At 48.6% G+C, this 25,487-nt stretch overlaps 1 protein-coding gene across 4 annotated transcripts in view; it reads left to right on the top strand.

Annotated features, from left to right (window-relative positions):
- SRL (sarcalumenin) overlaps nucleotides 1–21,202 on the top strand; it is a 28,605-nt gene extending 7,403 nt beyond the window's left edge. Inside the window, exons 2-8 of one of the 4 annotated variants that reach the window (XM_083474701.1) lie at nucleotides 4,338–5,774; nucleotides 10,550–10,648; nucleotides 12,463–12,558; nucleotides 13,709–13,744; nucleotides 14,978–15,094; nucleotides 16,716–16,949; nucleotides 17,477–21,202. In XM_083474701.1, the coding sequence (XP_083330827.1) occupies nucleotides 4,338–5,774; nucleotides 10,550–10,648; nucleotides 12,463–12,558; nucleotides 13,709–13,744; nucleotides 14,978–15,094; nucleotides 16,716–16,949; nucleotides 17,477–18,288 (2,831 nt within the window). In that variant the 3' untranslated portion in view covers nucleotides 18,289–21,202. The remainder of the gene's footprint in view (nucleotides 1–4,337; nucleotides 5,775–10,549; nucleotides 10,649–12,462; nucleotides 12,559–13,708; nucleotides 13,745–14,977; nucleotides 15,095–16,715; nucleotides 16,950–17,476) is intronic. The other 3 variants (XM_083474702.1, XM_083474700.1, XM_083474703.1) reach the window with 3 other exon arrangements.
- The last annotated feature ends 4,285 nt before the right edge of the window (nucleotides 21,203–25,487 follow it).

Here is a 25,487-nt window from a genome sequence, read left to right as displayed (position 1 = left end):
AAAATGGAGGACGAGGAGGAAGGGTAACAGCCAGGCCCAGCAGGCAGGAATCACACAGGGAAGAGCAGACACCACTTTGCGGGGCTGTCAAAACAGCAGCAAGGACAGGTGGGAAACTCCCTTTTGCTTCCCCCTCACAGGTGGGCCTTTGACCTTGTGAGGGTGATGGGCTGACTGCAGAGGGAGCACCGCACTCAGATGAAGGACCCCCAAGGACCCTCCCAGGGGCCAGGTTGGCTGCTGGTCCTGACAGGAGGGGAGCAGTGGCCAGAGCAGAGTTATCCAGAAGCACCACAGAGGGCAGCTGGTGGTTGGGGGAGCAGAGGACCGTCTGGAGGGGCAGTTGCAGGTGGGACAAGAGCTATGGCCATCCTGCTCTATTATGGGGCAAACGTCACACATTATTTCTAGCTTGCTGTGGAGGGCTGGCCTCCTCTTCTCTGCCCTCTTCGTTCATCGTAGCCCTGCCTTGTGTGGGCATTAGGTGGGCACCCCGCTTCCTCTCCCATCACAGCTTTGTTGGGGATAGTCGGTTACAACGCCTGGAAAAAGTTTGTTCTCTAGGCTGAGCCCCTGTTTCATTAGTTTTTAGGTATATGCTGATAAAGAGGGCCAGGTTAATGGCATCATGTCAGAGAGACCCCTGGAGGGCTGTGGCTTGCTCTTGGGGGGTTCTGCTTGGGCAAACCCTGGAGTCATGTGCCTGCAGCCGAAATCTTTGCATGAGGTGTCTAGGTAGCTGCCTGCCGGCTGACAGGACGTCACTCTCTGGTTCACCTGGCTGCTGCTCTGCCTGCTGCCGTTTGGTGGGATTGGTACGTGTGTCTGAGGCTTGACCCTGGACATCCTTTGCTTCCTAGGCCACAGAGACATTTTGTTGCTTGCGACTTCGCCACCCAGAAGGCTCCGTCACCACTTCCTCCTGCAGGGTCCTGGGCTGGAATCTGCCCTGCCACAGCAGACTCGGCATTCTTGACGTGCTCTCGGCGGCTCTCGGCGTCCTCGGCTCCCTTAGTGCGGCACGCATACAGTACTGTATGGCATGTCCAAGAGGCATCCTAGGGTGTCAGCTTACAACAGGCTTGTGCGATGCGTTGGAGGGGCTCCTGCCCCCACCTGCCACCCACCCAGCCTGCCACCGCCTCTGCCCCTCACCCACAGGGAAAGGAATGAGGCCTCTCTCCTACATCCAAAGTCCTGCTGGGCTCCTCTCCATGGAGACACTTCCAAGACCTTTCTCTGTGTGTGCGTTTGTGTTGTGGGGGCGACAGGGAGGCAGGGGCAGGAGCCATGAAGGGAGTTTCTGTGGTTTGTAGCAGCAGCAGCGGCAGCACCCCCCACCCAGTTGCCGGTGGTATTTTTAGCCGATGAGGGAGGCTGCTTGGGTGTTAAGCCCATAACCTTCAGCCCGTTTTGCTGCAGAGCAAACACCCCTTAACTATCTGCAGGTCAGCAGAATTCAGCGCTCGATATAGTTGGAGGCCTCCAGTTTGGGGCCAGCGAGGGCAAGGAGGGCTCTTTATATAAGGCCGTGAAGGTCAGAGGAAGTGAGGGGCCAGGAGCTCCCACCTGAGTCCAGCCCCCCAAGGGAGCTCCTCAGGTCTTTCACCATTGAGGTCTCCACAGGGAACCAACCACTGAGGTTCTGCCCTTTGTTTAGTTCCAAAGCACCCCAGCCCACCTGCCTCTGGGCAAATGCCCCTGGTCTCTTCATGTACAGGTCTGAGCCCCATGGCTTCCCCTGCAATCATCCCCACAACCTCTTCCTGGGCAAAGCTTTGGTGGGCGGGGGGGGGGGGGAGAGGAGAAGGAGGAGGAACCCCAGGCCAAGCGACACTTCCTGGGAAGAACCATGGACCTATGATGGTCAGAGGGCATCCCTTTCACATTTGGGCACACACTGAAGCAGCCAAGGTCTCTCTTTCTAATAAGCAAAAGCAAAGCATTGTCATTATGTTTACACCAAAGCAGGCAGGGAGGCAGCCTTCTGCCTTGGAGGTTTTTGAGCAGAGGTGGGATGGCCATCTGCCATGGATGCTTTAGTTGAGATCCCTGCATTGCAGGGGGTGGGACTTGGGGTTCCTTCCAACTTTTCCATTCAATGATTCGATGGTTCCAAAGCCTTTCAAAGAGGCTGACCAATGCTTGGGGCCTGGGCCTTCCCCCTGGTGGCAGGGGTGGATGGCCTTCAGCTACATACCCTGCACAAAGGAAAAGCTTTGCATGGGCAAATGGGACCTGCCCCCTGGCATCAGGTGTGGAGGGAGAATTATCCCTCTAAGTTGCTGCTGTTTTCAACGGAGGTCTGCTGAATTTCAAGCGTCCATTTCAGGCCAATAAGAAATGGTGGTGGGTGGGAGGCTCATGGAGAGCACAAGTGACCCCTTCTCTTTCCCCCACACAACTCCTGGGATACTGGCCAGATTCACTCACCACTTTCCCTGGTGCAGGGACCCTGACTTGGAGAAGAGGGAAGTAGACTCAGTCAAAGCAGCTGGACAGTTGAGGCCTGTTATGGATGGCATAAGGGCTGTGTTCCGAATTCGGCTCATGTTTTCCTGCAATGCCACCCGAGACACAAGGAAATGATTGGCTAACCTGAACTACTGGTTCACACTGCTTACTAGGGAGGCCGCCCCAGTGTCTGGGGGCAACTGCCATTAGGAGCATAGGAAACTGCCCTGTACTGACACACTTTGGTCCACACTGATTCCCTGGCTGTGGCTCACCAGGATGTCCACCAGCCCAGCTAGAGATGCCGGGGATAGAAACCGGAGCAGGTGACTCCCTTGTTGCAGTAGCTCCACTGGCTCCCAGTCTCTTTCCTGGCACAAGCAACAAGGGTGGTTATGCGGCTTAAGTCCAGGTTACCTCAAATGACCCCGCCCAGGCTCTGAGATCTTCAGGAGGGTACTCTTCTCTTGTTCCTGCTAACCTCCCAGGCACACTTGGTGGGGAAGCGGGAGAGGGCCTTCTCGGTGGTAGCTGCTCCCAGTTAACTTTTGAACTCCCTCTCTGGAGAAGCCAGGCTGGCTCCCTCATGTCCTTTTGTTGGCAGGTGAAGACTGTTTTATTTCAACAGGTTTTTGGGAACTTACTAAGCTTTTCAGAGGAAAGGGCTTTTAATAGTGCTGTGCTGTTTTTCCTATCTGCATTTTAGAAGATTTCCTTTCTATATTATTTTAATTCTATTTGAGTTTAATTACTTTTAACAATTATCTTTTACATGTTTTTAGCTTTTTGTATTTTGTTGGTGCTGTTTTAATTGGTGTAAGCTGCCTTGAGTCCCGGATTTTGGGGAAAGGAATAATAATGATAATAACAACAACAACAAGAAGAACAGGGCTCTTCTGTATTTGGGGTGTGCTCTGTGGAGTGGGAGTGAGAAGGAAGATGCAATACCAGTAAAGAAGAACTTTCATTGCCAGCATTTGCATCCAGACATGTGAAACATGCTACAAAGCTCGGGAGATTTTGTGAGTCCGTTCCCGTTTTCAGCTCTGCCTGCGCTCTTTGGAGAGAGCCCTGCCTCTCTCTGATGTACCCCTGCCAGCATGTTCAAAGAACAGAGACTGATCTGGGTTCACACAGAGAGAGGCAGGTGGGTTTGGACTCCTTAACTGTAAACTAGCTACTTTGGAAGGATCCGTGCCATCACATCAACGCAAACGTGAGGCTGGCAAAGGAGGCAACTGACCCCCATGGCCTCTGTCTCCTTTTCTGTCCCGCTTTCCTTAGCCCCCAACAGAAGGAAAAGGAGAGCAGGAAACCTCTGGAGCACAGAAGATGAACTTTGAGAGGAAACACAAAGTGTTTGGTGATTCCTAGCCTTACATGGTAATTTGGGATATGCTAAAACCTTCAAAAAGCATTTAAAGGCAGCTGCTTTCTCCTTCCCAAGCTGTTCCTCTCCTTCCTTGGCTTTTCTCCTTCTGTACTTGTAGCCTAGGAAGGCAGGAAGCCCAGCAGAGAGAGAGGGCCAGCCGGCCGGCCGGGGCTTAGGCTTGCTCAGGGTTTGCCTGTGTGTAATCCAAGCTATATTCCCTCCAACCAGCATCAGTTTGCACCCAGTTTATTGATAGGAGCAAGAAAAGCAAGCTGGATTCCAAGCCTGGTAGTTGGGACAGGGTTAAGAATGTATTTATAAAAGCCTCCTCAAAATGCGCATCAGTTTCAACATCCCTTTAATAGGAAAGGGAACAGCCTGGCTCTGCCTGTGCCTTTATGCAGAGCCACGTGTGCAAATCGTGTGCCCCGAGTGAACCACGCAGGCCGTTTTGAGGAGGGAGGCAGGCTGAGCACAGATCAAACTGACTGACCATGTTCTGACTATTTAGAACTGCAAGTCTCTGCCCCGGATGGCACAGAAGACTCTGCCACCTTTGCCGAAGGAGGCTTGTTGCCCGGAGACCCAAGCCTGGCAGAGAAGGAGAAGCTGCTCTATGGAGACTCTGCTGCTGCCACCACCGCTGCCATCCCACCTGGGACAGGAATTCCCTTCCGGCCCTTAGACAGCCAGGAGGAAGCCAGCACAGGTGTGGAAGGAAGCCCTCGTGCTGATGGCTCCACTGAGGCAGCTGCTGAACTGGACACCAGCTCCTTGGAAGCTGAGGGTCTGAAAGAAAATGAAGCCCCTTTTGCTGAACCACAGAATGCCCCCGACAAAGGGCATGACACGGATGGGCAAAGGGAAGCACCTGAGCAATATCTCGCAGTCAACAAGGAGGATGTTTTGGCTGGAGAGGAGGCTGAAGAGAGTGAGCAGGCCCAGTCAGAGGGAGTTGCCAAAGATGCTGCCCCAGGCGGAAGTGGGGCCCCCTCCCAGAGCCTTCTTCAGCCCCCTGTCAAGACCAGAGAGGAGCTGTCCTCCACTCCGGAGGACAACATCACTGCTGACTTGGGCAGTGAAGATGGAGCTACCTCTGTGGAAAGACACTTTAGTGATGGCTCCCCTGCAATGAGCACCTTGGGAGCACCAGGAAGGGCGCCACAGGAGCCCCACATGTTAGAGGGGCAAGAAGAGTCTGAGGAAGCAGAGGACACCAGCCCCCACAAGGAAGAAGCAGAGGAGGAGACAGTGGATGGTCCTGGGCAGCTTGATGCAGAGCAGGAGGAGGGAGAAGAAGGGGCTACTGTGGCCAGGGAGGGGGATACCAGCCTACAAGAAGGAGAAGGTTCTGATGAAGATGAGTCTGAGGAAAGAGAAGATTCTGAGGAAGATGAGGCTGAGGAAGAAGACAATTCTGAGGAAGATGCGGCTGGGGAAGAAGACAGCTCTGAGGAAGATGAGGCGGATGAAGAAGACAATTCTGAGGAAGACGCAGCTGAGGAAGGAGACAATTCTCAGAAAGATGTGGCTGAGGAAGAAGACCCTCAGTCGCAGGAAGATGACAGCACAGTGGAAGCCGCAGAAGAGGGTGCTACTGCCTTGGGAGGAGAAGAAGCCATTGCCCATGGAATAGGAGGAGAAGAAGAGGGTCCTGCCCCATCAGAGAGGGAGGGGAGAGCAGAGGAGGGGGAAGAGGGGACTTCTCCAGGGAAAGGCATGGGTGAAGTGGAGCCAGGAGATCCCAGCCTGACATCTGACCCTGAGGTTGACACCCACCTCCAGCACCAAGAGGGAGGCCCCAGTGAAGCAGAAGCAATGCCCACTCCTCCCAGCAATGAAGACACCCTCGGTGGTCACGAGGAGGCATCCTCTGAGCAAGCCCACCCAGTCCCGCCTGCTGCTAGCCCAGCACCTCACAGCAACCCTCCAGCTACTTCCACCGCTGGTCAGTTCACCTGGAGAGGCTCCAGCCCCCTTCGTGCCATATTGTAGGGCTAAATAAAACAGCTCCCATACACAATATTCCCAACAGACCTACCCTGGCTGTCAAGTCACCCCCTTTCCCCCCTAACCCAATGCCTTTGCTCACCTGCCCAGGACAGTGAAGGGGTGGGAGTGAGGAGAGAAGCAGCTGCCCAAGAAGCTTCAGGGAAGGGTTTGGGTCGAAAGGCATTTTGCATTTTTTAGTGCAGATCTAAAGAAAGCAAGGGTGGTGGGCCTCTGTCCCTCTAGGTGTTCTCACTGTTTTGCTATGTGCTTCTACATTTTCTCCCCTTCTGTTGGATGCAAAATCTGCAGTGCCTTTTTTGCTACTTTAAAGCCTCAGCTGTATGGGGTAGGTTACCAAGTGGTCCTGTATGGGTTGTGGTTTAGAGGCAACCAGTTCAGCATTTCTGCAGAAAATACCCTATTTTTCCGTGTATAAAACTATATTTCCCTCCAAATTTTTAAAGTTAAAAATCGGGGGTCGTCTTATACATGGAATTTTAAAAATATTAATTTCTTAATTTTGGAAAAATACAGTAATACAAAACCTGAACCAACAAAACCAGTTCAAGTTTGCTATAATGATGCAAAAATCCAAGATCTCTTATTATGTCAAATGGTCTGTGGGGTTTTTTAATTCAGCAAAGCAGCAACATGAATAATAATTTTTACATAACAATAATAATAAAATGAAACATGCAAACAAGATGCTGTACAATAATGGTTGACAGACTTGAAGTCTTGAAGTCTAAGGATAATTTTAATTCTCCGGCGTGTTGCCTGAAGGCCTGTCGCTTGGAGGGAGGGGGTTCCTGAACTCAAAGGGATTTTCTCCAGCGTATTGACAAATAAGCCAAATAAATTCACCACATTGATTTTAAATCCACACTATGTTTCCCCCCCAACTGCACAAAGAAAGCCCCCTTTCCCGCCCCATCCCCCGCCCCCCGCAGCTTCAACCAGGGTTCTGAAAAACCCTCTAGAGGCAATTAATTGCTGGCATGACTGTCAGGAGGGGGTGTTCCTTGGAATAAATTCCATGCCAGGAATGTTCATCTGATCACCTGCCATTGAGGGAGGGGGCAGGAAGCGAGAAGGAGCTTCCCTTTGTTAATGCTGCTCTTGAACACACAGCTGATGCCAAAGTGTAACCAGAGCTGTATCCAGTGGCTATTTGGGGACCAGGAAAGTCTTCTCTGCAGCTATCGGCTGCCTTGTGGGGTAGGCTGGGCTCAGCTCCCAGCTGGCACCACAGACCTGCGCCGTGGGGCCTATTCAGTCAGGCCCAGCAATGAGGCAGGGCTCCAGTGACTCCCAGTGACATGGGAAGGAATTGGTTCAGGAGCGGAGGAGGAACTGGGACAGGCATTTTGGACCACAGAGGCATGATGGGAGGATGAGACAAAAGGGAATCTAGTCTGCAGTCACACAACTGGGCGGCAGACATCGTGGGCTGTTTATTAACATGTGACTGGCTGCATTATTATACTTCATGAAATTTATATTCCACCCAGCATCTGAAAATTATGGATGCTGCCAATTGTCGCACCATGTGGCTGAACACACTTTGTCAGGGTGGCAACAGGAAGGACCCCTTCAAGAAGCCTCTCACTGTCTGGGGGAGCAGCTGGACCCCCTGCCCCACCTGAGGTGGAGTGTGAATTGCATCAAAGAAAGTGAATGGGCTTCCTGCCATGTAGCTGTATTTTTCTTCATATGTATAGCTTTTTCATAATACATTACAATAAAAAACAAGCCAATCTAAATGAAAACAAAGCATAAAAAGAAAAAGAAAGTACAGTGGTACCCCGCAAGACGAACGCCTCGCGAGACGAAAAACTCGCAAAACGAAAGGTTTTTTCGTTTTCGAGTTGCCTCGCAAGACGAATTTCCCTATGGGCTTGCTTCGCAAAACGAAGCTTGCCCCGGGGACAGCGGGTCTTCTCTTTTGAAGCAAGGGGCTGGGGGGAGATAGCGATCTCCCCGCAGCCCCTTGCAGCAAAAGACGTCGGGGGAAGCGGGGAAGCGAAGCGCTTCGCTTCCCGCTTCCCCCGCACCTCTTCTAAAGCAAGGGGCTGGGGGGAGATAGCGATCTCCCCGCAGCCCCTTGCAGCAAAAGACGTCGGGGGAAGCGGGGAAGCGAAGCGCTTCGCTTCCCGCTTCCCCCGCACCTCTTCTAAAGCAAGGGGCTGGGGGGAGATAGCGATCTCCCCGCAGCCCCTTGCTTTAGAAGAGGTGCGGGGGAAGCGGGAAGCGAAGCGCTTCGCTTCCCCGCTTCCCCCGACGTCTTTTGCTGCAAGCGGCTGAAGGGAGATCGCTTCTCCCGGTGCTCCGAAGCCGGGCGGGGGGCAGGGGACACCTCCCGCCGCAGCGGGGACACCTTTTGAAGGCAGGCGGGGGGGAGCAAAGACTTTGGCCCCCCGCCCGCCTTCAGAAGAGGTCCAGGACCTCTTCTGAAGGCTGGCGGGGGGCAAAAGTCTTTGTCCCCCCTGCCTGCCTTCCCAGGGGCTTTTAAATCGCCCCGGACAGCGGAGAAGTCCTCCGCTGTCCGGGGCGATTTTAAAATGCCGCCCGCCAGCATTTTAAGATCGCCCCGCACAGCGGAGAAGTCCTCCGCTGTTCCGGGGTTTTTTAAAATGCTGGGGGTGGGAAGAAAAGCCCTTGTCCCCCCCCCCCAGCCTTCAGACGAGGTCCGGGGACAGACTGTCCCCGGACCTGGTCTGAAGTCGGTTTCCCTAGGAACGCATTAATTGATTTTCAATGCATTCCTATGGGAAACCGTGCATCGCAAGACGAAAAAACCGCAAGACGAAGAGAATTGCGGAACGAATTAATTTCGTCTTGCGAGGCACCACTGTACAAAGTTCTTCCCCAAAAGTAGAGCTTAACTCAGTGCTATTTTTCTAGAAAAAGAGGTGCCAAAACTCACCATGAACTCCTCCATTGTTCTCTTATAATGTTAATGGTGCCCACCTGAGAGGTGCTAGAATTGAGTTCCAGTGAGTTCCAGCAGGGAAAAAGCCCCGGCTTAACTCTTGGCTTTCACAGAAAGGGGTGGACCCTCCCAGTTCTTACCTGGGAGCATCCCTTTCTTCTCCAGTCTCCCACCCTGGGTGATCTTCCCTTCTCTGATTACTGTCACCTTCATGTGTGTATAATCACAATAGTGGCCCAGAGTAGAGGACAGAGAGAGAGAGAGAGAGAGAGAGAGAGAGAAGGAAAAGAAAATAATAATAGAAGATAATAATAGACTAGAATCATAATAATAAAAAGAAGAAAAAAGGATATCCAGCTGTTCTTCCTTCTGCAGCAAAGGACTGTTTTCCCAGTCTTCAGACCCAAATGTCTCAAATTCATTCATTTTCCTTTCCACACAAAAAATCTAAAAGTGGATCTCTAATTTGTTATCTTTGTTTACACAAGAGTCTCTGCACTGTGGTCATATGTTAAAATAGTATTTTTTGGTTATTTACTTATTGTATATTCATTAATTTACACCCAGTTCTGTACCTTCTAATTCTATTTGCTGTTATTTTCCATCCCAAAACAAAAACCAAAATCTTCCATTTCCACTTCTTTCATTCTTTTTCCAAGAGAAGCGCCAGAGGCTTGGCAGCTTTTTACTCTGAATTCACTCCAAATTGTGCACAGAATCATTTCTCTCTCAATTCTATGTCTGCCAGCTCAGGATGTCTCTTGATCTCTTCATCCATGGCTTCATTCCACTCCTCCAACATCATAACTTTGCCATTTGGCTGTTTCATTCCTCTAGACACCTGTGTGAAGGATTTATCCATTTCATAATCTGCTGCCTCCAACTTTACCATTTCCCTCTCCTGTTCTGGCAATCCTTTTTCGAAATCATTGTCCAAAGCTTCTGTGTCTTCTTCAATTTCATTTTCCATGTCATCCTTCTCTGGTCCATTTTCATTCACCATTTCAACAATCTCAGCTCTGATCTCTTTTAATTGCACATCCAGTAATTGTTGTAAGATGCCAACGGTCAACAGAGTTGATGTATTGCCATCCTGAATATTCTTGGTCTTCTTAATAGCTCAATCTTCACCTTAAGATCTTCACTGTCTCTACCTTATGGGCTTCAGTCTCCCATCTTCACAGCATTCCTTATTGAGACACATTCTTTTCCCACAGTGGCATAGAAAATTTATTTTTAATTTGAAGTCAGCACTTTCATTGAGAAAACAAGGGACATGCTTAGAAGGGCGGCCCAGATGCTAAGTGTTAGGAGGGAGGCCTGCAATGCCGTCTTCTGAAATTCCCTGTTAGGCTCTCAAGTGATGAAGTTATTTTGCATTTTATAATATAAAACCTCAATCGACAGGAGTGTCAACTTGGTTTTAAAATGGTCTCTGTTCCAGTGTATCAACAAGTTCATTTGGGAAGGCCCCGAAAGTGTTGCATGGCATACTGTCAGAGGTTATTCCTGTCATGAGAGACCCCCTCGCCTTGCCCATCATTGTGAAGTCAGGATGCAGCAGCATCTAAATTTAGAAGATTGCCCTCCGGCAGCTGCCAGCCCCTTAGCTCCACTTGGGAGGCAGGGTTGGGGGCGGGGAAGGAATGCCTGCACAAGGGAAACCTCACTGCGTGCCAAAGGCCTGGATGAGCACCATGGGAAGCCTCTTCCTTTCCCCTTTGGGAGCTGGGACTGAGCCCTCCTCCTCCTGGATACCTTCCCTGCAGGCTGTGATTCTGTCTCTGCTCTTTCTGCAGAAGAGGCGGAGGATGCCGGGGAGTCTGCCAGGAGGGACCGCACCCACATTGAAAGCACCTTGAAGCTGAAGGAAGAGAAGCCTGCAGATGACTATTCAGGTAGCAGTGGAAGGGGACATGTTGGTGGTGGGGAGGGGGAGGATGCAAAGATGTGCTGGGAGAGATGGGCGCACACCCTGTGTGCTTCCTGACAGGGCCCCAAGCTCTCCAGAGGCCCAGTCCATTCTGTTTTCCTACAGCACCCTCTCACATTGCATAGGACCACATATTTGTGCCTCCAGGATCTCATCACTGACCATCAGGCGTCTGCTTCCCCTGAGCCTTATTCCTGGGCTTGCTCCCTACTCAGAAGCTCTTGTAGCATCACCAGCTCTCAAACTTTCCCTCTTCCAGCTTCTTGAAGGGGCCTGAGACCTCTTCTAGTGTCCTCTGGAAGAAAGACTAGCAGGCCATAGCAAGGAATGATGATACAGACGCACTTAGGAGGCTGCCTTCTACTGAGTCAGGCACTGTGGTCCATCAGGCTCCATAATGTCATCTCTGACAGGCAGCAGCTCTCAAGTTTTTCCGATGAGGGGAAAACTTTAGGTTCTCTTGATTTTTCATTTTTCTAGTCATTATTTTGGTTCTCTGCACTTTGCAGCAATTTTTGAATTAAATGTTTGAATTAGAATTTGTCAGATTTTTAGTACGAATTTATCCCAATGAACCCATTTTTGTATGCAGTTTTGACAACCATGCACCTTTTTGCAAGCAGCCTCTCCTAATATATGCTTTTGTATGTGTCCTTTTTCACTAATATCTTCATCTTCATACACACTTTCCCCATACATAATGCATTTTTGTAAACATTGCTTGATTGGAGAACCTCATCAAAAAATTCAGGTAAGTGCAAATTTTGAGGGACAGCTGTGTTTCGGTTTGCACATGGTTTCGGAAAGTGTTTATCTAATAGACCTGCTTTTAAATGCAAACTGAAACAAATTTATATTCCATTCCTAACCTGGATATAGCAGGGACTGAAGCTTCGCAGTCTTCCACAACAACCCTTCTCCAAGTGCACAAACACAGAAACACACACACACACACACAGAATAAACTGATTGATTGCCTCCTTCTGGCAGGTACAGGAGAGTGGGAGCTGGTGGCCCTCCATTCCTGGTTTCTCTGGCTCTCCTGCCCTTGCTATTCTTCACCACTGGGTGTCCTCCTCTGCAAGGGAAACCCCATTTTCAGAGCCCTCCTGGCTGGATCAGCAGTGCCATCCCCATCAGAGGAGAGCAGGGGAAGGAGCCCTGGGCTGGAGGCTCCCCTTTAAACCCCACCGCATGATGTGGGTCAGCTTTTCTTTCTGAGGCTGGAGCATCTTGCAAGCATGGATTGCAGAGGTCAGATTCTTGGAAGTATGTACCCAGCCTCCCAAAGAGGAACCCAAAACTGGTGAGCCGCAGAGGCGTCCGTGTGTTCTCTTGTTTCTCCGAAGATGAATGCCAGATGCTCCTCTGCGGAGTGAGGAAACTGCCCCATAGGATCTGGGAAGCCCCTGGAGGGAGGGCAAAGGAGGTGGAGATGGGGGAAGAAGAGCAAAGGTGTTGGCAAGTGGCATTGCTTGTTCCTCCTGCCAGAAGGACCATCCCAACAGCCCTGCACACCAAAAGGAGCAGCCTCTTCCTACTTCAAGAAAATGTAAAATCCTCTCACACCTTCTTTGCAATGTTGTTGGTAAAACATTCGCGTGTAACGGAGAAAGGCCAACTGGGAGAGCCACCTGCCTCATCTGCCTGCACATTTAGCTTCCGACTGCCACTGGCCACTTCACTGACCCGGCACTGGGTGCAAGGGGTTGTGGTGGTGGACAGGCTGGTCTGGTTTTTGCTTTGATATGTTCCTCTTGGCCTCTTCTCTCATTGCAGGCACACTGCAGCGGCTGAGGAAGATCTACCACACTTCTATCAAGCCCTTGGAGCAGTCTTACAAGTATAACGAACTACGGCAGCATGAAATCACAGGTGAGGGTTGTGTTCGGGGCACCGCTTTTATGTTTTGATGGGCTGCCATGTTTCGTGGCCAATCTTTTGAGGTAGGAGGGAAGTGGAGAGGCAGAACATTCAGCCCAAAGGGGTCTCATCTTGCACTGCAGCATTTTAGAAGGCCCTGGTGCTGCTAGAATCAAAAGTAGAAACTTACTAGCAGGACCTACAACAAAATGTTGCAGTGTGGAATGCTCCTGTTCTGGATATGCCCTCCTTCTGGATACGTCATTCTATTCCCCCTTCCACAGCATTCTGTAACAACTGAGCGCCTTCTCAGTAGGGTGTTCCCCCCACCATTTAGTGTCCGTTCCCCCTAAAATTCCTTCCTCCTTCTGCCAGCCTCGGGTTTCTCCAGGACAGCCGATACATCCCTGGTCTGTGGACTGTGCTGGTCTTTCCATTCTCCACACTGGCCGGGGAGCGCGGTTGGGTCGTCTGCAGTTCTCCAGAGGGTCCTGAAAACCCTGTCGCCGGTCTTTCCATTCTCAATGTCCTTTAAGCCCATGTGAAAAAGGCTAAGGAGAGCAGATGCCCTTTCAAAATCTTATTTCTTGTAACCCGGACCAACGGATTCAAGTTACAAGAACAGATATTTCAGCTAAACACTAGGAAGAACTTTCTGGCAGTAGAACAGACTCCCTGGGAAGGTGGGATCTCCTTCCTTTTAAGCAGAGGTTGGGTGACCATCTGCCAGGGATACTTTAGTTGTGATTCTTGCATTGTGAGAGGTTGGATTAGAGGTTGGGGGTACCCTCCAACTCTACAATTCTATGATCCTGTGAAATCCATCAGACTGCAGAGGGGCTGAGTATGCAAAGAAGCCCCTAGCTCATGATCCTCCCAACAAAATTGGGATAGGATTTGCATGTTAATCCCTGTGGAAAAGAGGTCTTTGATGCATGAGCTCCTTCTTGTGTTACTGTGTGGATCATGAATCATGATTCCAGCCTCTTTCATAGGGCAGGGGGAAAGATCCGTTGGCGCTGCATCCTTCCTCAGAGAATGCCAATGCCCATCTTCAATTCTTGATTGATACCAGCCTAACCAAGCATCCCTTTTCCTTGAGCCTTTCCCTACTCACGTTGCCTTTTCTCTCCCCCTGGCCCTGTCCTCTCCTGCCTAACAGCTTACCCTGGACGCACCTTGGGCTCCTCAGCCACAGGTGGGTATGGCTTCCTGTCACTTGCATGTGAGCACGGCTCCTCTCAGGCAGCCTCTCTCTGCTGAGCAAGGAAGTGTCACAAGACATCTCCCCCACCTCCTTGCTGCGCCTAGCAGCCCCTCTTGCTGGACCAGAAGGAAAATGCACCCCTTGTGCCTCTTTGGTTGCCTAAGTTGGTTTCTGCACCATCACCAGTAGACCACCTATGTGCCTGGCTGAGCTAAACAGGCTATTGTTAAATAACAAACAACAGCAGCAGCAACAACTTATTACTATCATTAAATCTGCACGTACATAAACAAACCAAGTAAATACCAATGCAAACTTAATATGAAATATACATACTTTTGTTTAGACAGAAAAGGGAGAGATACAAGGGGAGAGGGAAAGGCGTACACAATGTTATCAGTGTTTCTAGTGATACTTGTGGCTCAGCATCCTCCTATATTTTGTTGCACCAATGCATAATGGAAGGGCTCTCTCTCTCTCTCTCTATATATATATCCACTTGCCTGCCTTCCCTCTTACAAGGTCCATCAGCTTTACAATTAAAACATTCTTTTGTAATCCAATCATTAAGTGTCTGTGGGGTGTGTGTTTATTTTTCTCCGATGATAACTAATTGTCAGATCAGAAATATGTTACTATTTCTCTATGCCATGATCTCTTTTATATCCCAGAAGGTTCCTGTAATGCTCTCAATGCTACCTAATACAACTGCCCAGAAGGATTTTATCCTCCAGCATGGCCAAAATATGTGCATAAGAGCAGCATGTGCAGCTTTACATCTCCAGCAGATGTAGACCTGATTTAATCTGTCCAGAGTAAGATACCAACTGAAAATGTTAATTAAAAAAATCTTAATGTAACTGAAGGGCCCTGCCATGGCCACAGCAGAGGCTTGGGCAACCCTGGAGAGGACTCGCATGGCTAAGAGTTCCCATCTGCTTGGACTGCTCCTGCTTTTGGAGACTGTGGAGGGTGATGGCAGGTGAGCAGCTTGTGTGTGCACTGTGATGCCTCACCCTACCCACTCTGTGTAGGTTGTGATGCCTTCATCCCTGGCTTGCACTGATTGCACCAAGGAATGGCTGTTTAGGCTGGGCAATGTTCCTGTGAGCTTGGGGGCATGGGTCCAAGGTGACTGGAAAATTTTCAAGGACACACCTGAGCTTTTCCTGCTTAAGGAGGGGGGAAAAATCACCCTGTGGTATTATTGCTTTCCCCTTGCAGATGGAGAGATCACTTCCAAGCCGATGGTGCTATTCCTGGGACCATGGAGTGTTGGCAAATCCACCATGATAAACTACCTCCTGGGGCTGGATAACACTCCCTACCAGCTCTACACAGGTAACATCTCTGAAGTCTTTGTTGTTGTTTAGTCGTGTCCAACTCTTCGTGACCCCATGGACCAGAGCACGCCAGGCACTCCTGTCTTCCACTGCCTCCCGCAGTTTGGTCAGAAGTCTTAGGCACTTGTATAACCTGCCCCTTTCTGCTAGGGATGGAAGGAGCTGTCCAATTCAGTTCTCTCATTTTCTAATTTTCTCAATCTTGAATCCAGTTCTCCACATTTTGCAGCAATATGGGAATTTCTTCTTGAAAATTCATCAGCATTTTAGTGCAAATTTCTCCTAATTAACACATTTTATATGCAGTTTTGACAAATGTTCACATTTTTACAAGCAATTTCCCCTGCTCTAATACATTTTTGTATGTCATTTTCACTAAAGTTGTCTTTTTATGCACTTTCTCATATATAACATGTTCTTATAGACATGATTTGGTTGTAGAGGTGAATCACAAAACTTGGATAAGTGGACATTTCAGAGGATAGCTGTGTTTGTTATCATATTGTTTCGTAAAGTGTGAATTTGATAGATTTGGCTTTAAACATGTACTGAATTGGATTTCTCCTCCACCCTACAGCATAGGGGTTGTTAAAATCTCTGTAGCTAGTGTCAGAACAGACCTTTTTGTGGTCAGGGTCCAGCAAAGTGAGCTCCCTGGTGTGCCCAGGCCTCATATGCAGAAAAAAGTCTCTGCCTTGGCTAAGCCAGGTATGAGAGAGAGAAGCAGCAGCAGCAGCAGCAGCAGCAGCAGCAGCAACAGTTCCTGCTAGCTGTGCTTCAAGCTGCAGCTTTTCCAGCTCAGCCCCATTGCCTCTCTGGAGTGCACCCTGCTTAGCAGGTCAGGCTAGGCCAGGAGACTCCCCATCGGGCTGGCTTCCCTCCTCAGGTGGTTGCCTGACTGCAAGAACCACAGTTGGCAAGCACAAGGGAACTTGCAATTTTCTGCCTTCCCTGCATGGAGCCAATTAGTTTGAGCAGGAGTGACCTTTCCAGTGTTCTCTCCTCCCCACCTCCTACCACCCTCTGGGGCTTCCTTTCTCTCTGATTCCCAATGAGCTAAGCTTTCTATTTAAATGAAATTTCTAAGCAAGATGAAACAAGCTCAGCAGTTTGGGGGGTTCCTTTTCTGCCGAAGATGCTGAACAACTTGGACCCGGTGGCAAAATGCTTCTAAGCATAGCTCTAGAAACTGCAGCAAAAATGTGGTCTCCAGAGTGGAGTCGGTTGCCTGAGCTGTACTATCTTCCTTTGTGTCAGCAGAATGAGTGGTGGTGTTACAGCTACCCAGGTTTCTGCCAAACAGAGCAGGGAATTGCCCTCTTCCTTGAGTGTGGTAGAAGTTGGGACAATGAATACTGATTTGATAATCATTTAACATCTTCAAGAAGCTATTTGTTTTAAGCCACCGGGGATGTATTCTGAAGTCACGGTCATCAGCCAGGAGCAAGGGATGAAACCATTTGTCTGCTTAGCATAAGCACTCCTAAGAGAGTTTTGGAAGGGACAATGGGATTGTTTTCCTCTGCTGTGAACTTGTTGGGCTTTGAGGGAGCTGAGATTTTAACTGTTTTTTGCCAGATGTGTGAGTGTGGCCTTTGTTTTGCTTTCTCCTTGAACAGGAGCTGAACCCACCACCTCAGAGTTCACCGTCATCATGCATGGCCCTAAGCTCAAGACCATTGAAGGCATTGTGATGGCTGCGGACAGCACACGCTCTTTCTCACCTCTTGAGAAATTTGGTCAGAACTTTCTGGAGAAGCTGATAGGGATTGAGGTCCCTCATAAGCTCTTGGAAAGGGTTACCTTTGTGGATACGCCGGGGATCATTGAAAACCGGAAGCAGCAGGAACGAGGTAAAGCCCTACTATGCCTCAATGTTCAGAGGGTCTTGAGGTGTTTTGATTTGAGTTTTTGGTCAACCACAAAATTCATATAGCATTGTCAATAGTCAAATGAGATATCAATATTTCCCACGTTTTTAGCATTTACTGCAGTATGTACTGTACATCAGTTCGACTTCACAGTTTGGCCAAGCTTTTGAATTGCATCTCCCCCACCCCGCTTTTGAACTTTGCTTTCTCTATTGCGACCTAACTATCCACTCAAGGGATAAAAGCAAATAGGATGGGGTTCTTCATGCAGGGCAGCTACACCTGCAGTCTTCCAGATGTTCCTGGACTACAGCTCCCATCATCCCTGACCACTGGTCACCCCAGGTGCTGGGGTTGGTGGGAGCTGTAGCCCAGGAACATTCCTGCCTTAGTGAAGCATGGGTTTCCAAAGATGTATCACTAAGGGTTCTGGCCAATCATTGTCATGTGCCAGATGTCAGAAAGTGCCTGGGCTCAAATTTGATGTTCCTCTTCCCCTTGTCTTACAGGCTACCCTTTCAATGACGTCTGCCAGTGGTTCATTGACAGAGCTGACCTCATCTTTGTAGTGTTTGACCCCACAAAGCTGGATGTGGGGCTGGAGCTGGAGATGCTTTTCCGCCAGCTAAAGGGACGGGAATCTCAGATCAGGATAATTCTGAACAAAGCTGACAGCCTGGCTACACAAGAGCTCATGCGAGTCTACGGAGCCTTGTTCTGGAGCCTGGCTCCACTGATCAATGTCACTGAGCCCCCCAGAGTCTATGTCAGCTCCTTCTGGCCCCTGGATTACGAGCCCGACACCCACAGAGAACTCTTCTTGAAAGAGGAGATTTCACTCCTAGAAGACCTGAACCAAGTGATTGAAAACAGGCTGGAGAACAAGATTGCTTTTATCCGCCAACATGCCATCCGCGTCCGCATCCATGCACTCTTAGTTGATCGCTACTTGCAGACCTACAAGGACAAAATGACCTTCTTCAGCGATGGAGAGCTCGTGTTCAAGGACATTGTGGAGGATCCAGACAAGTTTTACATCTTTAAAACAATCCTGGCCAAGACCAATGTCAGCAAGTTCGACCTCCCTAATCGTGAAGCTTACAAGGACTTCTTTGGGATCAACCCTATCAACTCCTTTAAGCTTCTTGCTCAGCAGTGTTCCTACATGGGAGGCTGTTTCCTGGAGAAGATTGAGAGGGCTATAACCCATGAGCTGCCAGAGCTCTTGGGGAGTATTGGCCTGGGGAAGAAACCCAGCGTCCTCTCCTGCGACACAACTGGCTGTGGCGAGACTCCAAAGAACCGTTACAAGAAACATTAGTAATCTGTTCAGTGTAACCACTCCTGTGTTCCTGTTGGTGAATGAGCTTATGTCTTATCTGTCCAAGAAGCCAAGGTCTGTTAACCCTTTGAGTGCCACACCGGCAAGAGCTAATATGCAATGAGGACTTGGAGTCACTGGCATCAGTGGCAGGGAAGTTGGGTGAGCCTACAGAAGAGAATAAAACACTGTGAATTCCTGATTTTTATTATCTAACCTGTTATTCTAAGTAGGAGGCCATGTATCGAGCTGAAAGTCCAATGGAGAGGCCATTTCTTCTGAGGCAGTCATAGGCCCTTGCATGTACTGAGCAAGCAGGGAAGAGGAAGGAAGGATGAGAGTACTGAGGGCGAAAAGAGGCTGGTCTCCTGACATTAGGAGAAGCACAGGCATGGCCCTCCCTTGCACACAACCTATATGTAGTTTTTCCAGCTCCCTCTACTGCACTTGGGATTGAGGACCACAGAATTCATCGCCACATGTATAACCAGCATTCTGCTTGAGACTCACAGCAGGCCACCATCTCTAGCTCTTCATCAGCAAGCCCCACTTCAGCTGCATCTGAGCATTCCCCCTGTAGTGCATTCAGTGCCCCTACTGCCCCATAACTGAAAGATTACAGACTGCTGTTCCTCTGGATTCTGCCTGGTCCGAAAGAAGGCAGCTTGCTACTCTCTTGGAAACCTGGTTCAGAAACAGAAATCCTCCAGCACACATCAGAATCCAAGTGGCTCCTGCAGAGGCCATTTGAAGCCTGGCCTTTGGGGAGTCTCGTTTGCAGTGGAGGCTACTTTGTATGTGTGTACATGGACACAGAAACCTGCTGCTACAAGCTTAAAATTGTGAGTCTTAGCACTTCACTCGCTAGGACTTGGCATGGTATCTGAGACCCAGGATTGCCAGGCATCTCCTGCCCCTTTAGCGTCCTCTTGCTGCTGCCGCTGCCCTTGCCCTTCCAGATTTTTCACTGTGGGTTAAAAAATGGCTAGTCTTTGCCTATCTTTTCTCTTTTATAGCTTCCCAGTTGTTCATTTGCCTCCCTGCCCCTCAACATCAATTTTTTGTGGTTAGGTGCAAATGGTTATTTTTTAAGTTAGAACAAAGCTCAGCTTTCTTGTATGTGAAATAGGAGAAGCAGTCCTTTAGGTAGCACAGCTGATGGCAGTGCTGAGCGCAAACTGGAGACATGAGGTTAGTGAGTGGTAAGCAGAGATGTCCAGGCCTTACACCCTGATGGTAATATTCTCTGAGTGTGAAGGGGGCCTGCAGCAATTATGACATCCAGCCAGTTATCAGCATTGAGATAACATGCTGGTGTGCCTTATTAATCTAGCAAGGGAGGTTCAAGAAAGGTATAATTAAGCAACCTGAGAAAGACAGAACTGAAGAAGAAAAGGTGAAGCAGCTGAAGGTAGCATGATGGATTGGTTTACTTGCTTTCCCACCAAATAAAGTATTTGAAAATTGAAAGTTTCGAGGAAATGGACAGCGGGTGAAAATGCAGCTCAGCACCAGATAACAGCTAGGGAAAGAGTCAGCGCAGAGAAAAGCCCCCCCACCCCCACCCCACAATATCTTGGAGTTGCTGCTGCTGCAACCTCCTTCTCCATTCTTCTCTTGTATGTTAGCTTCCTATCCTTCTCATATCACCAACTGCTTCCCACCCTGCAATGCTTTTTCCCAATCAGATGCTCTGTTCTTGTAAATGGTCCTGCATCTGACTCTACAACTGGTGGAACAGAAAAAAAGAAGTGTGCTGCAAGTGGCTCCACAAAGTGAAATTGCCTTGTTCTCTGAGGAAGCAGTGACCCCAACAGATAGGCCCCATCGCCTCCATTGCTTTTCCCGTCCTCACACGTTGTGTTTCCCCTCTTCTCCTCTTCTGCCACTTGACTTTCTTGTTTTCATTCATCTTTCTTGCCTCCTTTCTTCTTATGTATCAATATATTACAGGTCATGTCCAATGAGACAAGGTTGTTTTCTGCAAGATGCGCTTAGCTTAGCAACTTGTTCAGTGTGGGGTGAAAGTCTGAAGTGACAAATTGGATGCAATGGCCACTCCCATGGTCTATAACCCACAGGCACATGTGTCTTGTCCGCTGGCATGACTTTGAGGACTGCTGATGGGCAGTAGGATCTGGGATGACACCAGAAACCAAACACAGCAGAAACTGCAATTCGGTGGTAGCGCTGAAAGAAAAAGTAGTCAAGGTGTGCAGCTGCCTGCTGCTTGCTGGAATGAGATGCTGGGAGGTGGGGAGAAACGCTGAGCGACAATCTTGCTGGCCTGCGCTGAAAGGCGGCGATTCAGCCCAATGCACTGAATAAAACCTCCTGGTCCCTTGGGACTGAAACATCCCAGGGCTCCCTAGGTCCTGCCTTGCCCTCCTTCCCTTCCCCCACCCTCAAATCTACACTCAGGGTCTCTTTTGAGTAGTGCCCACTTCATAATAACATGTTCTGTTGGCACCTGACAATCACGTGGTATTTCAAGAACAGTGGAAACTCCAGCACCGAAAACTAAGTAGGTGATTTCTCTGGGGGAATTTTAGCCATTGACAGCATGGCTGAAATAGCTTGGCATCCACCTAAACTGGCGCTGTCTGAGGATCAGCCAGAACAGATGGTTCTTAGCATTACCAGTCTGTCTCTTCTCAGTCTTGAGAATATGCAACTTTGTGGGCCACTGATCGGGGGGGGGGGGAGCCTGTGGACTTCTCCATTTGGTTAAATTACCAAAACCAAATCAAATCCACCGTTGTGTGCTTCTTTTGAACAGGAATTTGGACAGATACATTTAAAGGAATTACATAGCTGTAATATATTTCCAGTTAGTGGTTCACAATAATAATCTGTATTTGGAGAGACCATGTACATCAGCTGTTCTAATAAATTCTGATCTTTTCCAATCACATTCCTTGATGCTTTGTTTCTGTTGTAGAGAAGACATCGTTGAGCTGGTAGATAAAATAATTTGGGGTCCAGCAAATTGGTGAAAGGATGCTCTCAGGTGCACAAACATGTTTAGTTGCTTTATTTACAAAAGATGAGTCAAGACCTGGCTTTGAGGCAACTCTTTACTTAATGATGACATTGTAAGTACTCTTCTCATCAAACTTGCAGGCCTGAACTTTAAAAACCCAAGGAAAGTGCTTCCCTGTTATACTGCTCTCCCCTGCTTTTTGTCCATTTCAGTACTATCCTGTCAGGTCTACCAGAGGATCTGAATTAATCCTTTTGACTCCATTAAGTGGCTGCACCCACCTATTTCCACTATGGTTCTGTCCTTATTTATTTCAGTAATGGGTGATAGTTGTCATAAATTGGGAAAATAATCTCTTAGAAGCACAAATCTCTTATTAACTGTATTTTGTTTCATTAGATTATGATTGTGGTCTGAGTTTTGGTGAGGTTACTGAAAGGGTTTCCCCTCTGCAGTGAGGAAGGAGGAAGTCATTAGGGGAGAGACTTCAAGCTGCAATCAGGAAGTGGCTAAACCACAATAGGGTGCTGCAGAGATTCTTTCCTTTCACTCTGAATGGCTCACATGCTCAGCTTAAATGCTGATTCTCCGTTGCTGTCAATGATCGGGATTCCCAAAGTGGCCACCACTCTGCTTCCTAATATTTTGAAGACCTGGATTTAGTGTGCTTTAGGAAACGGAAGGGTGTCTGCAGAAGTGTCGGATTGGATTGTTACTCACACCTCCATCATGCTTCATCCTCACAAGTAATTCCATTCTCTGGTCCCTTGCGGGATCAGACTCGCTGCCAACAAAACTAGCTCTGCCCCTCATGAGTTTATGTGCAAAACCACCATGATCCTGGTATGCTGTGAACTGCATGAAAATGTTTCCAGATAATTAGAAATTGCATAACATGTTCATTTTCTACATTTTCTACCTCTTATACAAATCCAAGCAGCTTATATAAAAACAATAAAAATACAACATTCAATACAGTTTTATAAAAATCAGATAAAACCAAAATGCAAATGCAAATTTGCAGTTTACGAAAATATACCATTTGTATATTACACACTGATAAAAGTGAACAGTACAGACGTTTCCCCACTTATGCAAGGGTTACGTTTCCGGGTACCGCACGTATACGTGATATCACATATAGTAGGGAACACCATCTAAAAAGCCTTCTAAACCTTTGCAAAATCCTTTAAAAAACCAGAAGCACTTACCAGACTGGCATGAATTGTGGCAATGGTGGCTCTTAGTCTTCCTCATCACTGGAGGGTGATGTGGAATCAACAACAAGGGCAGGGAGACTGGTGCCCTGAAGAGGCTGGCTGTGTGTCAGATTCATTTGCTGTTGCTTGTATCTTTTGGGGCCGTTTTCGCGTCTTTTTGCAATTTAAATTTATTTCCCGGCGTCACACGTATACACAGTCATGCAAGCTGAATGCACGTAAGTGGGGAGACACCTGTATAACAAACAAAAAAATTAGAAAGTTAAGAGCCAGGGTTAATGAAAGCTTGCATAAACTTTTGAGATGCATTTAAAGGTCATTACTCTCTCTACCACACTAATACCTGACAGAGAACATTCCAAAGGATGGGTACTATCACCAAGAAATCCTGCTTGCAAATTGTCACACACAACATTTTATTCTAGAACCACTGGAGATGGAATACTTGTTTTCAGTCCTCACATAATCTAGATCTATTGCATATATATTTTGCCCCTGAAAAGTGCTTATTGAGAAACTGGTGATTAAATAATAATATTGAATATTCAATACATTCTTTGGTTATGTATGCATGTATTAATGAGTGTCTGGGCATGTATAGAGTTTATAGTGACATGGAAGCATATTGAGGGCAACTGTGTCAATAAGTGTTCTAATTTCAAAGGTAATTCTTCTCCCCACGTAAGAATGCAACCTGAAGAGTCACTTTGTAAAAAAAGATGAAATTATCAGTAGAGTTTGTCAGGGAAGCCCCCAAATTTATGATCACATTTTAGAAATTCTCAAGGTTTGTTTTCTCCCCCCACTTTCTGATATAAAAATGCAGTTTCAATGCTGAGGTAAGACTGCAGAGTAGCACCAGTGAGAGGATGTACTGAAGCCTGGTAGGGAAGCAGTTTATAAATAAATATAGTAAATAGCTTGCTGGCTGCAGCAGATTGATTTTTTTTAATTGCCAGGACCAAAACCCAACACTTTCTCCATCACCATATGCATGTTTGCTTCAGATAAAGTCGTAATGAATAAACCCCCCTGCACAGGATGTAGGCCTCAGCAAGGATAGGCGTGCTGCCTGTTGATTTTCCACTCTACATAGGATCGGGATGTGAGGATGTGAGGGAAAGGAGGAGAAACGAGAAGAACACTCTGTGACAGCATCAGAGGACTCTGTGTGGGAGCCAAAGATGGCAAGCGGGAGGCAGGAAGAGATAACAGAACAGAGGGCAGAAACATGCAAAGGCAACTGTGTCAGCTGCAGCTAATGAGGGCGCGGAAGGGGAGAGAGGGCGGCAGCGAGATCAGGCGCAACCCCCCCCCCTGCAGCTGCTGCGCGCCAAGCCTTTAATTGCACTCTGACTCAGGCCGCACATCATAGTGGTGCCACAATGGAACCACCGGCTGGCTTCTTCCCTGCTGAATAATTTACCCTTTCTACGGCAGCAATTAATTAGCTCTAATGAGAGAGGAGCAGGTCCAGGGAAAAGATATTAAGAGCAGCAAGGTATTTTGTGCAGCCTGGTGTGGGGATCTGGGCTGAGCAGGCAGCGCACACTTGTGGCTCCTCAGGCGGCTCCTGGCTGCAAAAGGCCATCCCAAGGGGAAGCGAAACGCATCCAAAGTGGTGGGTGCCATGGAGGACCACTGACCGGTGGCCCAGGAGCCCCCTTGGGGAAATGACGGCGCAAAGCCAATCTCTTTGCTTATGCACGGTGGCATTGGGAGTTGCGGCGGTGGCTTTGGGGCTCATCCTCCCGTCTTCTCAGCAACGAAGAACCATAGCTGTCAACTTTTCCCTTTTCTTGCGAGGAATCCTATTCAGAATAAGGGAATTTCCCTTTTAAAAAGGGAAACATTGGCAGCTATGCGAAGAACCCAAGTTCTGCGGGGCGAACCAGAGCCAGGTGGTCCTGCAGGATGAGGCCGAGACCTTCGCTGCCTGAGGCGCAACAACAAAAGAGCTCCCTTCCAGACCGAGGCTGCCCATTATTGCGGCACTCAAGGCAGAAAATCCTGCAAGTGGAAATAAAATCACAGTAACAAGGCATTAAGCTAAAGGTGATGGAGTCTCCTTTATTGGAGGTTTTTCAGCAAAGGTTGGGTGCCCACCTGGCAGGGATGATTTCGCTGCGATCCCTGCATGGCATTGGCATTGGTTGGACTAGATGAACCTCAGAGTCCTTTCAATGGAATAACTAATGATTTGCTCCTTTTCCTGCCTCCTGAAAAATCAGCCACCACGTTCCTTTACTTCGCCGCAGGGCTGGCCTTGGTAACCTGCCTGCTGCTGCAGAGTTCAAAGGCTGCAATTCTGGAGACAATAAATGCAGTGGGAATATGGAGAAGAGAAGCTGGGAGCTACTCTGGGGTGACCAGCTCCCTAAAACGGAGAGCGGCATTCCCCAAAAGTCACTGAGAGGCTTTCACTAGTTCTTCCCTCACATGTCACTTCTCAGTCTTCCCTCAGCAGTTTCTCAAAATGGCGCCTGTCGCCCAGGTTCGGGTTGGAAGAAATCAGCTGTTTGTTGAAAAAACAATGAATTGGCTTAAAAAAACCTTTCACTGGAAAATGTTGATTCAGCCATCTAGCCATTCAGAAACTCTGAAGCAAGATGGGAAGAAGCTGCTGGGTGCCTTTATCTCCTGGGGCACTCGGTCTCTGCCCAGCGCCCATTTCGTTTTTGGCCCAATGCTTCCCAACTCGCCGGCTTCGCTCGAGTTTCTCATGCCACGGATGCGGTCTGCCCTCACACTCTTCAGTGTTGCAGCGGAGCTGGGTTTTCTTTCCAACGTCTTTGGACGGTGCTCTTGGGAGTCAAAGAGCGAGGCGTTACATTTTGCAAAAAGATAAGTTTGGAGCATTAAGGGTGCAGATCCGTGTGGGAACCCTTTGCTAAAGTCGCCCTGTGTGTAAATAACTCGCTGACTAATCCTAGCTCAATTGAGCTGTATAGAAATTGCTTGGAGAAGTTTTGGTTGAAATGACAAGCTAACAAATG

Source organism: Podarcis liolepis (assembly GCF_965112155.1).
Source record: "Podarcis liolepis genome assembly, chromosome: 14".
NCBI lineage: Eukaryota > Metazoa > Chordata > Lepidosauria > Squamata > Lacertidae > Podarcis > Podarcis liolepis.
Note: the sequence above shows the minus strand (reverse complement) of the source record. Positions and strands in the feature narration are given on the sequence as shown.